Below are 13,533 nucleotides of genomic sequence, written 5' to 3'. Positions count from 1 at the left end.
TAAAATGTATCACTAACCTTTGATGATCTTCATCAGATGACACTCATAGGACTTCATGTTACACAATACATGTATGTTTTGTTCGATAAAGTTCATATTTATATACAAAAATGGTTTTGTTTGAGTTTACATTGGCGCGCTATGTTCAGTAGTTCCAAAACATCCGGTGATATTGCAGAGAGCCACATCAATTTACAGAAATACTCATAATAAACATCGATAAAAGATATAACTATTATACAGGGAATTATAGATACACTTCTCGTTAATACAACCGCTGCGTCAGATTTCAAAAAAGCTTTACTGAAAAAGCACACCATGCAATAATATGAGTACAGCTCTCAGATAACAAATCAAGCCATACAGATATCCGCCATGTTGTGGAGTCAACAGAAGTCAGAAATAACATTATAAATATTCACTTACCTTTGATGATCTTCATCATAATGCACTCCCAGGAATCCCAGTTCCACACTAAATGTTTGATTTGTTCGATAAAGTCCATCATTCATGTCCAAATACCTCCTTTTTGTTCACGCGTTTAGCCCAGTAACCCAAATTCATGACGTGCAGGCCAGACGAAAAGTCAAAAAGTTCCGTTACAGTCCGTAGAAACATGTCAAACGAAATATAGAATCAATCTTTAGGATGTCGGGATGTTGTGATTCCATTGCAATTCTACAGACAAAGGAATTCTCCGGTTGGAACATTATTGAAGATGTATGTTAAGATGTATGTTCCCCTCACAGGTTATTCCCCTCACAGGTTATTCCCCTAACAGGTTATTCCCTAACAGGTTATTCCCCTAACAGGTTATTCCCCTAACAGATTACTAACAGGTTTTTCCTCTAACAGGTTATTCCCCTAACAGGTTATTCCCCTAACATATTACTAACAGGTTATTCCCCTAACAGGTTATTCCCCTAACAGATTATTCCCCTAGCAGGTTATTCCCCTAACAGGTTATTCCCCTAACAGATTACTAACAGGTTATTCCCCTAACAGATTATTCCCCTAACAGGTTATTCCCCTAACAGGTTATTCCCCTAACAGATTACTAACAGGTTATTCCCCTAACAGATTACTAACAGGTTATTTTCCTAACAGGTTATTCCCCTAACAGATTACTAACAGGTTATTCCCCTAACAGGTTATTCCCCTAACAGATTACTAACAGGTTATTTTCCTAACAGGTTATTCCCCTAACAGATTACTAACAGGTTATTCCCCTAACAAGTTATTCCCCTAAGATTCCTAAGGCATCTAGTGAATGCCTTAGGAAGTGCATTATGACCCCATAGACACTGTATATTCGATAGGCAATGAGTTGAAAAACGACAAACCTCAGATTTCCCACTTCCTGGTTGGATTTTTCTTCTCAGGTTTTTGCCTGCCATATGAGTTCTGTTATACTCACAGACATCATTCAAACAGTTTTAGAAACTTCTAATAATATGCATATATTAGCAACTGGGCCTGAGTAGCAGACAGTTTACTCTGGGCACCTTATTCATCCAAGCTACTCAATACTGCCCCCAGCCATAACAAGCATTGTTGGTTAGGGGCTTGTAAGTAAGCGTTTCCCTGTTGTATTCGGCGCATGTGACTAATACAATTTGGATTTGATTTGATTTAATGGTAACTCATTGATCCCATTTTGGCTTAGACACACAGTTCTATGCATTGTATTCATCTTATTGTTAAACCAGACATAGAAATGCACCCAGTCATTGTTGATTAGAGTCATCAGGTGAGAATTCTTTACCCTAAACAATCCATTAAAACTCTGAAACAATACTCTCACCCCCCACCCCCACCCAGAGAAGTCTGAATGATTCATTATTATCAAAAGTGGGTGAGGAAAAACAATTTGGGATTTGCAGGGTCAGAGCTACTGAGCCGTCTCTACATGGAAATTAAAGGTATCTCAAAGCCCACTGAGCTGTCTCTACATGGAAATTAAAGACTACACTACATGACCAAAAGTATGTGGATCCCTGCTCATCGAACATCTCATTCCAATTTCATGGGAATCAATATGGAGTTGTTCCCCCCTTTGCTGCTATAACAGCCTCCACTCTTCTGGGAAGGCTTTCCAATTGATGTTGGAACATTGCTGCGAGGACTTGCTTCCATACAGCCACAAGAATATTAATAAGGCTGGGCACTGATGTTGGGAGATTAGGACCTCGCTCACAGTCAGCATTCAAATTCATCCCAAAAGTGTTCGATGGGGTTGAGGTCAGGCCAGTCAAGTTCTTCGACACCGATCTCGACAATCCATTTATATATGGACCTCGCTTTGTGCACAGGGGCATTGTCCTGCTGAAACAGAAAAGGGCCTTCCCCAAACTGTTGCAACAAAGTTGTAAGCACAGAATCGCCTAGAATGTCAAGGAGCCTAGTCCGAACCATGTAAAACAGCCCCAGACCATTATTCCTCCTCCACCAAACTTTACAGTTGGCACTATGCATTGGGACGGGTAGCGTTCTCCTCGCATCCGAAAAACCCAGATTCATCTGTTGTACTGCCAGATGGTGATTCATCACTTCACTTTGGGGCGGCAGGGTAGCCTAGTGGTTAGAGCGTTGGACTAGTAACCGGAAGGTTGCAAGTTCAAACCCCCAAGCTGACAAGGTACAAATCTGTCGTACTGCCAGATGGCGAAGCGTGATTCATCACTTCGGGGGAACGCGTTTCCGTTGCTCCAGAGTCCAATGGCGGTGACCTTTACACCCCTCTTGCTCGCATTACATATAGTGATCTTAGGCTTGTGTGCGGCTGCTCAGCCATGGAAACCCGTAAAGCTCCAGACAAACAGTTCTTGTGCTTCCAGAGGCATTTTCGAATTTGCTACCGAGGACGCGCTTCGTGCTTCGTCACTCGCCGTTCTGTGAGCTTGTGTGTCCTACCACTTCACAGCTGAGCCGTTGTTGCTCCTAGACGTTTCCACTTCACAGTAAGAGCACTTGCAGTTGACCGGGGCAGCTCCAGCAGGGCAGAAATTTGACTAACTGACTTTGTTGGAAATGTGGCATCCTATGACCATGCCACGTTGAAAGTCATTGAGCTCTTCAATAAGGCCATTCTACTGCCAATGGTACTATGGAGATTGCATGGCTGTGTGCTAGATTTTAGACTCCCGTCTGCAACGGGTGTTGCTGAAATAGCCAAATCCACTCATTTGAAGTGGTGTCCACATACTTTTGTATATATGTTGTATCAATTTCATAGTCATGGCATGCTTTGTGAAATACTGTAGCTTCTGTTTCTTTTCTCTGTGAGGAAAAAAAGCACCAGGCCCAAAACGAATTTACTGTCTAGAGAGCGAGCAAAATCTCCCCTAACACACTGTTGATCTGGGCTACTTTGACTGACAGCCATGGAATAATGCTAGAAGAACAGAGAGGGTATGATGGGTATTTTCAGGACAGAGATATCTATCTGTCCCTCCTCGGGGCTTGTCTACAGGAATCTACAACTGAATGCCTTCAACTGAAATGTGTCTTCTGCATTTAACCCAACCGATCTGAATCAGAGAGGTGCGGGGGGGGGGGCTGCCTTAATCGACATCCACAGCACCCAGTGGGGAACAGTGGGTTAACTGCCTTGCTCAGGGGCAGAACAACATATTTTTATCTTGTCAGCTTGGGGATTCGAGCCAGTAACCTTTGCGGTTACTGGCCCAACACTCTAACCACTAGGCTACCTGCCGATTGTATGGTTGTTGTGTAGTGAGATGTAATTTCTCAGATGTCTTGGGGTGACATTAGATTGTATGGTTGTAGTGTAGTGACATGTCATTTTACTCAGATGTCTTGGGGTAACATTAGATTGTATCGTTGTAGTGTAGTGAGATGTCATTACGGAGGCAGGTCAGCCGTCACCAACTCAGTTCACCGGTAAAAATGTACTTTCCTGAAATGTTGGTCTCTGAGGCAAAGATAAAGATGTAGCTTGAAATTAAAATACATTTTGTTATGATGATGACCCTTTTCCAAAGAGGAACATCATGTCTGATTTCACTGTATAAAGCTGCTACCATGTACAGTGCCTTCGGAAAGTATTCAGACCCCTTGACCTTCTCGGCATTTTGTTACATTACAGTCTTAATCTAAAATTGATTAAAATAAATAAAATCCTCAGCAATCTACACACAATACCCCATAATGACAACGTTAAAACATGTTGTTAGACATTTTTGCAAATGTATTAAAAATAAAAAACAGAAATACCTTATTTACATAAGTATTCAGACCCTTTGCTATGAGACTCGAAGTTGAGCTCAGGTGCATCCTCTTTTCATTGATCATCATTGAGATGTTTCTACAAATTGATTGAGTCCACCTGTGGTAAATTCAATTGATTGGACATGATTTGGAAAGGCACACACCTGTCTATATAAGGTCCCAAAACTAAGCCATGAGGTCGAAGGAATTGTCCGTGGAGCTCTGAGACAGGATTGTGACGAGAAACAGATCTGGGGAAGCGTACAAAAAAACTCTGCAGCATTGAAGGTCCCCAAGAACACAGTTGTCTCCATCATTCTTAAATGGAAGAAGTTTGGAACCACCAAGACGCTTCCTAAATCTGGTTGTCCGGCCAAACTGAGCAATCAGGGGGAGAAGGGCCTTAGTCAGGGAGGTGACCAAGAACTCGATGGTCACTCTGACAGAGCTTTAGAGTTCCTCTGTGGAGATAGGAGAACCTTCCAGAAGGACAACCATCTCTGCAGCACTCCACCAATCAGGCATTTATGGTAGAGTGGCCAGACGGAAGCCACTCCTCAGTAAAAGGCACATAACAGCCCGCTTGGAGTTTGCCAAAAAGCCACCTATAGACTCTCAGGCCATGAGAAACAAGATTTTCTGGTCTGATGAAATCAAGATTGAATTCTTTGGCCTGAATATCAAAGCGTCACATCTGGAGGAAACCTGGCACCACGGTGAAGCATGATGGTGGCAGCATCATGCTGTGGGGATGTTTTTCAGCGTCTGGGACTGGGAGACTAGTCAGGATCGAGGGAAAGATGAACAAAGCAAAGTACAGAGAGATCCTTGATGAAAACCTTCTCCAGAGCGCTCAGGACCTCAGACTGGGGGGCGAAGGTTCACCTCGCTACAGGACAACGACCCTAAGCACACAGCCAAGACATTGCAGGAGTGGCTTCTGGACAAGTCTCTGATTGTCCTTGAGTGGCTGAGCCAGAGCCCGAACTTAAACCCGATTGAACATCTCTGGAGAGACCTGAAAATACATGTGCAGTAACGCTCCCCATCCAACCTGACAGAGCCTGAGAGGATCTGCAGAGAAGAATGTGAGAAACGCCCCAAATACAGGTGTGCCAAGCTTGTAGTGTCATACCCAAGAACACTCAAGGCTGTAATCACAACCAAAGGTGCTTCAACAAAGTACGGAGTAAAGTACCGCTTTGTCATTATTGGGTATTGTGTGTAGATTGACGATTATTTATTGTTTTAAATACATTTTGGAGTAAGGCTGTAACATAACAAAATGTGGAAAAAGTCAAGGCTCTCAATACCTTCTGAAAGGCACTGTAAATTCTCTTTGACTTTCCCTGGGAACTTATCAAGTGTAACATCATTCATGGTAGGCTAATATTAGTTGAAAGCACCCGACATTAGTGAATCCCAAATAGTGCATGAACTTCCTTTTGACGGATGTTAAATTCTTTCTTTAAAAGAAAAGTGGCAATTATTGTCCCACATTTCTCAAAGAAATCGCTTGTCTCGAGCTATCTTCTGCAACAACTATGACACAGGCCAATAGCTCAAATAGCTGCAATTTACAACGGACACAAAAACAGCCAATTGCTTTTGCAATGTGCTTGACGGAATTTATATTCATAGTATTTAGCATCATATCAACATGCAGCTCCTAATGGCCAAGGGATTATTTTAGGAAAATGGCTATTTCATCATCATAGGTATTTTATCTGCATCCCCAAAAAATGTTTACCTAGAACGATTTCTGCAACTCCCAGGCATTCTGCTCCCCTGAATCAGTAATTTGGTTGGTAGAGTTGTTTTGCATTTAACGTTGCAGGGTGTTTTTACTTCCTCAGCAGTTTACCAATAGCAATTTGAAATGAAGCTGAAATCTCTCTCCAGCTCCTTCAGGTACTGTCTAAATCCATTTAGCACCAGAGACAATCTTTAGTTATTTCAATCTCATTTATTTTTATCTTAAAGGTTTGATTTTTGTCTCAATATAGATATTCATCTAGAAAGACAGACCATTTACAGTTTAGAGTAGTTCATTTGTTTTTAGACTGCCGTTGTATTTATATTACCCCAAGACAAGACAACAAACAGATCGCAAATATTCCCAATATTATTTCATATGGTTGGAAGAGTAGGGACAACTACAGTAGGTAGTCAGCAGTTTGGTGTTAACAGAATATGGTTGGAAGGGTAGGGACAACTACAGTAGGTAGTCAGCAGTTTGGTGTTAACAGAATATGGTTGGAAGAGTTGGACAACTACAGTAGGTAGTCAGCAGTTTGGTGTTAACAGAATATGGTTGGAAGAGTTGGACAACTACAGTAGGTAGTCAGCAGTTTGGTGTTAACAGAATATGGTTGGAAGAGTTGGACAACTACAGTAGGTAGTCAGCAGTTTGGTGTTAACAGAATATGGTTGGAAGAGTTGGACAACTACAGTAGGTAGTCAGGAGTTTGGTGTTAACAGAATATGGTTGGAAGAGTAGGGACAACTACAGTGGGTAGTCAGCAGTTTGGTGTTAACAGAATATGGTTGGAAGAGTAGGGACAACTACAGTAGGTAGTCAGTAGTTTGGTGTTAACAGAATATGGTTGGAAGAGTAGGGACAACTACAGTAGGTAGTCAGCAGTTTGTGTTAACAGAAGTAGCATCATGTTGGCCTATCGCTCACAACTCGAGTGAGGGTGAAAGCAGAGAAACAAAGCCAATGCTGCCCTATTGGCCATATCTCTAAATCAGTCAAAACACACAGCCCTATTGGCCACATCTCTAAATCAGTCAAAACACACAGGCCTGCTGTCATCTCTACACAGGGACTCAGTCACAACACACAGCCCTGCTGTCATCTCTACACGGGAACTCAGTCAAAACACACAGCCCTGCTGTCATCTCTACATGGGAACTCAGTCAAAACACACAGCCCTGCTGTCATCTCTACATGTGAACTCAGTCAAAACACACAGCCCTGCTGTCATCTCTACATGGGAACTCAGTCAAAACACACAGCCCTGCTGTCATCTCTACACGGGAACTCAGTCAAAACACACAGCCCTGCTGTCATCTCTACAAGGGAACTCATTCACAACACACAGCCCTGCTGTCATCTCTACACGGGAACTCATTCACAACACACAGCCCTGCTGTCATCTCTACACGGGAACTCAGTCACAACACACAGCCCTGCTGTCATCCCTACATGGGAACTCAGTCAAAACACACAGCCCTGCTGTCATCTCTACACGGGCACTCAGTCAAAACACACAGCCCTGCTGTCATCTCTACATGGGAACTCAGTCAAAACACACAGCCCTGCTGTCATCTCTACACGGGCACTCAGTCAAAACACACAGCCCTGCTGTCATCTCTACACGGGCACTCATTCACAACACACAGCCCTGCTGCCATCCCTGCTTTCCCATGCTGTCTGATCAGAGAAGTGTGCCTCTCTGTGGACTGCAGGGGGTTTTGATGTGAGGACCCCTTGTATAGTTGAAAGAGACAACCTTAGGCTGAGAGGTGGCCAGAGAGAACACATCACCTGGAAACCCTTGGCGCGATCGGAGACGTGTGTGTGTGTGTGTGTGTGTGTGTGTGTGTGTGTGTGTGTGTGTGTGTGTGTGTGTGTGTGTGTGTGTGTGTGTGTGTGTCTGTGTGTGTCTGTGTCTGTGTCTGTGTCTGTGTCTGTGTGTGTGTGTGTGTGTGTGTGTGTGTGTGTGTGTGTGTCTGTGTGTGTAAGCAGTTCTGTTATATGGGTATGAAGCAAGTCCACACTCCCGTTCAGTCAAACAGATTTTCTTTGCAAATTTGTGGGTAGATTGAGGTGTACTTTTCAAGGAGATTTGCTCAAGACTCTGGTTTTCATCCGTGTTCAATTGAATGAAGATGTTTTCGGGGGGAATACATTGACACTACTAGATATGAATGTTAATGGATTTATTACTGTCATTTTTCAACCCCTAATTCAGAAATGAAATATTTGAGATGTTTTGGTAAGGTCCTGTGTGACTCAGAAGGTAGAGCATGGCACTTGCAACGCCAGGGTTTTGGTAAGGTCCTGTGTGACTCAGATGGTAGAGCATGGCACTTGCAACACCAGGGTTTTGGTATGGTCCTGTGTGACTCAGATGGCACTTGCAACGCCAGGGTTTTGGTATGGTCCTGTGTGACTCAGATGGTAGAGCATGGCACTTGCAACGCCAGGGTTTTGGTAAGGTCTTGTGTGACTCAGATGGTAGAGCATGGCACTTGCAACGCCAGGGTTTTGGTATGGTCCTGTGTGACTCAGATGGTAGAGCATGGCACTTGCAACGCCAGGGTTTTGGTGTGGTCCTGTGTGACTCAGATGGTAGAGCATGGCACTTGCAACGCCAGGGTTTTGGTGTGGTCCTGTGTGACTCAGATGGCACTTGCAACGCCAGGGTTTTGGTGTGGTCCTGTGTGACTCAGATGGCACTTGCAACGCCAGGGTTTTGGTATGGTCCTGTGTGACTCAGATGGCACTTGCAACGCCAGGGTTTTGGTATGGTCCTGTGTGACTCAGATGGTAGAGCATGGCACTTGCAACGCCAGGGTTTTGGTGTGGTCCTGTGTGACTCAGATGGCACTTGCAACGCCAGGGTTTTGGTATGGTCCTGTGTGACTCAGATGGCACTTGCAACGCCAGGGTTTTGGTATGGTCCTGTGTGACTCAGATGGTAGAGCATGGCACTTGCAACGCCAGGGTTTTGGTATGGTCCTGTGTGACTCAGATGGTAGAGCATGGCACTTGCAACGCCAGGGTTTTGGTAAGGTCCTGTGTGACTCAGATGGTAGAGCATGGCACTTGCAACGCCAGGGTTTTGGTATGGTCCTGTGTGACTCAGATGGTAGAGCATGGCACTTGCAACGCCAGGGTTTTGGTATGGTCCTGTGTGACTCAGATGGTAGAGCATGGCACTTGCAACGCCAGGGTTTTGGTATGGTCCTGTGTGACTCAGATGGTAGAGCATGGCACTTGCAACGCCAGGGTTTTGGTTTGGTCCTGTGTGACTCAGATGGTAGAGTATGGCACTTGCAACGCCAGGGTTTTGGTATGGTCCTGTGTGACTCAGATGGCACTTGCAACGCCAGGGTTTTGGTATGGTCCTGTGTGACTCAGATGGTAGAGCATGGCACTTGCAACGCCAGGGTTTTGGTATGGTCCTGTGTGACTCAGATGGTAGAGCATGGCACTTGCAACTCCAGGGTTTTGGTAAGGTCCTGTGTGACTCAGATGGTAGAGCATGGCACTTGCAACGCCAGGGTTTTGGTATGGTCCTGTGTGACTCAGATGGTAGAGCATGGCACTTGCAACGCCAGGGTTTTGGTATGGTCCTGTGTGACTCAGATGGTAGAGCATGGCACTTGCAACGCCAGGGTTTTGGTTTGGTCCTGTGTGACTCAGATGGTAGAGTATGGCACTTGCAACGCCAGGGTTTTGGTAAGGTCCTGTGTGACTCAGATGGTAGAGCATGGCACTTGCAACGCCAGGATTTTGGTATGGTCCTGTGTGACTCAGATGGTAGAGCATGGCACTTGCAACGCCAGGGTTTTGGTATGGTCCTGTGTGACTCAGATGGTAGAGCATGGCACTTGCAACGCCAGGGTTTTGGTAAGGTCCTGTGTGACTCAGATGGTAGAGCATGGCACTTGCAACGCCAGGGTTTTGGTAAGGTCCTGTGTGACTCAGATGGTAGAGCATGGCACTTGCAACGCCAGGGTTTTGGTAAGGTCCTGTGTGACTCAGATGGTAGAGCATGGCACTTGCAACGCCAGGGTTTTGGTATGGTCCTGTGTGACTCAGATGGTAGAGAATGGCACTTGCAACGCCAGGGTTTTGGTATGGTCCTGTGTGACTCAGATGGTAGAGCATGGCACTTGCAACGCCAGGGTTTTGGTAAGGTCCTGTGTGACTCAGATGGTAGAGCATGGCACTTGCAACGCCAGGGTTTTGGTATGGTCCTGTGTGACTCAGATGGTAGAGCATGGCACTTGCAACGCCAGGGTTTTGGTATGGTCCTGTGTGACTCAGATGGTAGAGCATGGCACTTGCAACGCCAGGGTTTTGGTTTGGTCCTGTGTGACTCAGATGGTAGAGCATGGCACTTGCAACGCCAGGGTTTTGGTTTGGTCCTGTGTGACTCAGATGGCAGAGCATGGCACTTGCAACGCCAGGGTTTTGGTTTGGTCCTGTGTGACTCAGATGGTAGAGCATGGCACTTGCAACGCCAGGGTTTTGGTATGGTCCTGTGTGACTCAGATGGTAGAGCATGGCACTTGCAACGCCAGGGTTTTGGTAAGGTCCTGTGTGACTCAGATGGTAGAGCATGGCACTTGCAACGCCAGGGTTTTTAAGGTCCTGTGTGACTCAGATGGTAGAGCATGGCACTTGCAACGCCAGGGTTTTGGTATGGTCCTGTGTGACTCAGATGGTAGAGAATGGCACTTGCAACGCCAGGGTTTTGGTATGGTCCTGTGTGACTCAGATGGTAGAGCATGGCACTTGCAACGCCAGGGTTTTGGTAAGGTCCTGTGTGACTCAGATGGTAGAGCATGGCACTTGCAACGCCAGGGTTTTGGTATGGTCCTGTGTGACTCAGATGGTAGAGCATGGCACTTGCAACGCCAGGGTTTTGGTATGGTCCTGTGTGACTCAGATGGTAGAGCATGGCACTTGCAACGCCAGGGTTTTGGTTTGGTCCTGTGTGACTCAGATGGTAGAGCATGGCACTTGCAACGCCAGGGTTTTGGTTTGGTCCTGTGTGACTCAGATGGCAGAGCATGGCACTTGCAACGCCAGGGTTTTGGTTTGGTCCTGTGTGACTCAGATGGTAGAGCATGGCACTTGCAACGCCAGGGTTTTGGTATGGTCCTGTGTGACTCAGATGGTAGAGCATGGCACTTGCAACGCCAGGGTTTTGGTTTGGTCCTGTGTGACTCAGATGGCAATTGCAACGCCAAGGTTTTGGGTTCAATTCCTTCGTGGGGACCAGTGTCAAAAATATATGCACTCACTATTGTACGCTCTGGATAAGAGCATCTGTTTGAAGGACTAAAATGTCAATATTACTATGTCTAGTATTTGTTTCTAGGTTTATTTTTTTTATCGACAAGTAGACAAACGTTTGTTCAAGCAACTTCTCATTTCCTCAGTACTCAACTCTGGGTTCTTACTGGTGCTTTTGATTGAGATCCAACGGCTGTATTTCACCGTAACGATTTGTTACAATTGACCTGAATTACTGCCCTCACAATGTTGTTGTTGACTGCACATGCCAGGGCGGCAGGGTAGCCTAGTGGTTAGAGCGTTGGACTTGTAACCGGAAGGTTGCAAGTTCAAACCCCCGAGCTGACAAGGTACAAATCTGTCGTTCTGCCCCTGAACAGACAGTTACCCCACTGTTCCTAGGCCATCATTGAAAATAAGAATTTGTTCTTAACTGACTTGCCTAGTTAAATAAACTAATAAACAAACACTGTGGTGGCATTTTTCTATTCTTTACCAAATGAGGAGAGTTACAAACTACACACCAGTCAGAGTTACACTTAAACTTAATATTTTGGGCCTCCCGGGTGGTGCAGTGGTTAAGGGTGCTGTACTGCAGCGCCCAGCTGTGCCACCATAGACTCTGGGTTCGCTCCCAGGCTCTGTCGTAACCGGCCGCGACCGGGAGGTCTGTGGGGCGACGCACAATTGTCCTAGCGTCGTCTGGGTTAGGGAGGGTTTGGCCGGTAGGGATATCCTTGTCTCATCGCGCACCAGCGACTCCTGTGGCGGGCAGTGCGCGCTAACCAAGGTTGCCAGGTGCACGGTGTTTCCTCCAACACATTGGTGCGGCTGGCTTCCGGGTTGGATGCACGCTGTGTTAAGAAGCAGTGCGGCTTGGTTGGGTTGTGTATCGAAGGACGCTTGGCTTTCAACCTCCGTCTCTCCCGAGCCCGTATGGGAGTTGCAGCGATGAGACAAGATAGTAGCTACTAAACAATTGGATACCACGAAATTGGGGAGAAAAAAAGCGTATTCTTTTTATTAAGAGCTTTTTGACTTTCAATGATGCTCTATCTCTAATGAACCAATGAAAAGTACCACCAGAAAAGTACAAAGATCTTTTACAGCCAAGATACACCCCTCTCAACTTACATGACGAACCACAGATCTTAGGAACAGTTCACATAGGTTAAGATTTGTATGAAAGATAGCTATAAAACATACCAGAGAGTTACTGCTGTGTCAACAGTTCTCATTGTAAAGACCAGTGTCTGGCCCCCTCCTACTCCAAACTGGGACCCGTCTCACCCTGGTACGGTATAGCACAAAATCATTACCTCATGTTATCTGGAATGCTCTTTAGGCTTTATTATCCAAAGACATTGTAAATCTCCTCTGTCAGTGTTATCTCATAGAGGCCCATCCTCAGTGGAACACACACACGATAGTTAACAGAACACTCTATTCTGTCGAATAAAACAATCATTCTAATGCAATACAAAGACTATAGTATAATCTTACACTTTTCAACAGACATTATTCATGCGCCATGCATGCACACATACACACACACACACACACACATACGAACACAATGCTGTGGGATACTAGAGTGTGTCTTCTCGTCTTCCTCAGGGCCCCCCAGGATCTGCCGGTACAGAGGGTAGACAAGGAGAGAAGGGCACCAAGGTAACCTACAAAATCAATTCGGCCTTTACCGAGAGAGCAGCCTCAGGATCTCCAGACTCCACAGCAAGCCCCCATGCCTCACCCCTCACCCCACTTCCCTGTTCCCTCATCCTCCACCCTCTCCACTCTTCCCTCATCCCTCTCCCCTCATCCCTTATCCCTGTCCCCTCTTCCCTTTTCCTTTAATCTCTCTCCCCTCATCCCTCTCCCCTCATCCCTCTCCCCTCATCCCTTATAACTGTCCCCTCTTCCCTTCTCCTTTAATCTCTCTCCCCTCCTCCCAAATTAAAACACAAAACCCCCAAGAAGTCAGGACTCACACAGCCTATTTTAGCTTAGATTCAGTTTGTGTGTTTTTTAATGTGTTTACTATGTGTTGTACCTTAATTTGTGGAAACGTACTGTGCTGTATCTAGCTCTGACATGTCACAAGTCTGTTTGCCAGTTGTCTCTAGCCCTATCCCCCTCTGCTATGGTTTAGACTGGGCATTGTTGTTTCACATCAATCACAGAGTCGCATTGTTATCTAACCCTCCAGATGTTATCTATGCTGCTCTGTGAACATAAGACTAGGCTGTAGTCACCTGAAGCTC

General features: G+C 45.6%; 1 protein-coding gene across 1 annotated transcript in view; it reads left to right on the top strand.

Moving 5' to 3' along the window:
- The window catches only part of LOC115131014 (collagen alpha-1(XI) chain-like), a 256,495-nt gene that overhangs the window by 217,429 nt on the left and 25,533 nt on the right, over nt 1-13,533 (top strand). The window contains exon 52 of the mRNA XM_065019254.1: nt 12,887-12,940. Within this exon, the coding sequence (XP_064875326.1) occupies nt 12,887-12,940 (54 nt within the window). The remainder of the gene's footprint in view (nt 1-12,886; nt 12,941-13,533) is intronic.

The sequence above is a fragment of the Oncorhynchus nerka genome, linkage group LG6 (assembly GCF_034236695.1).
Source record: "Oncorhynchus nerka isolate Pitt River linkage group LG6, Oner_Uvic_2.0, whole genome shotgun sequence".
Taxonomy (NCBI): Eukaryota; Metazoa; Chordata; class Actinopteri; order Salmoniformes; family Salmonidae; genus Oncorhynchus; species Oncorhynchus nerka.
This window is presented reverse-complemented; position numbering and strand designations above follow the sequence as displayed.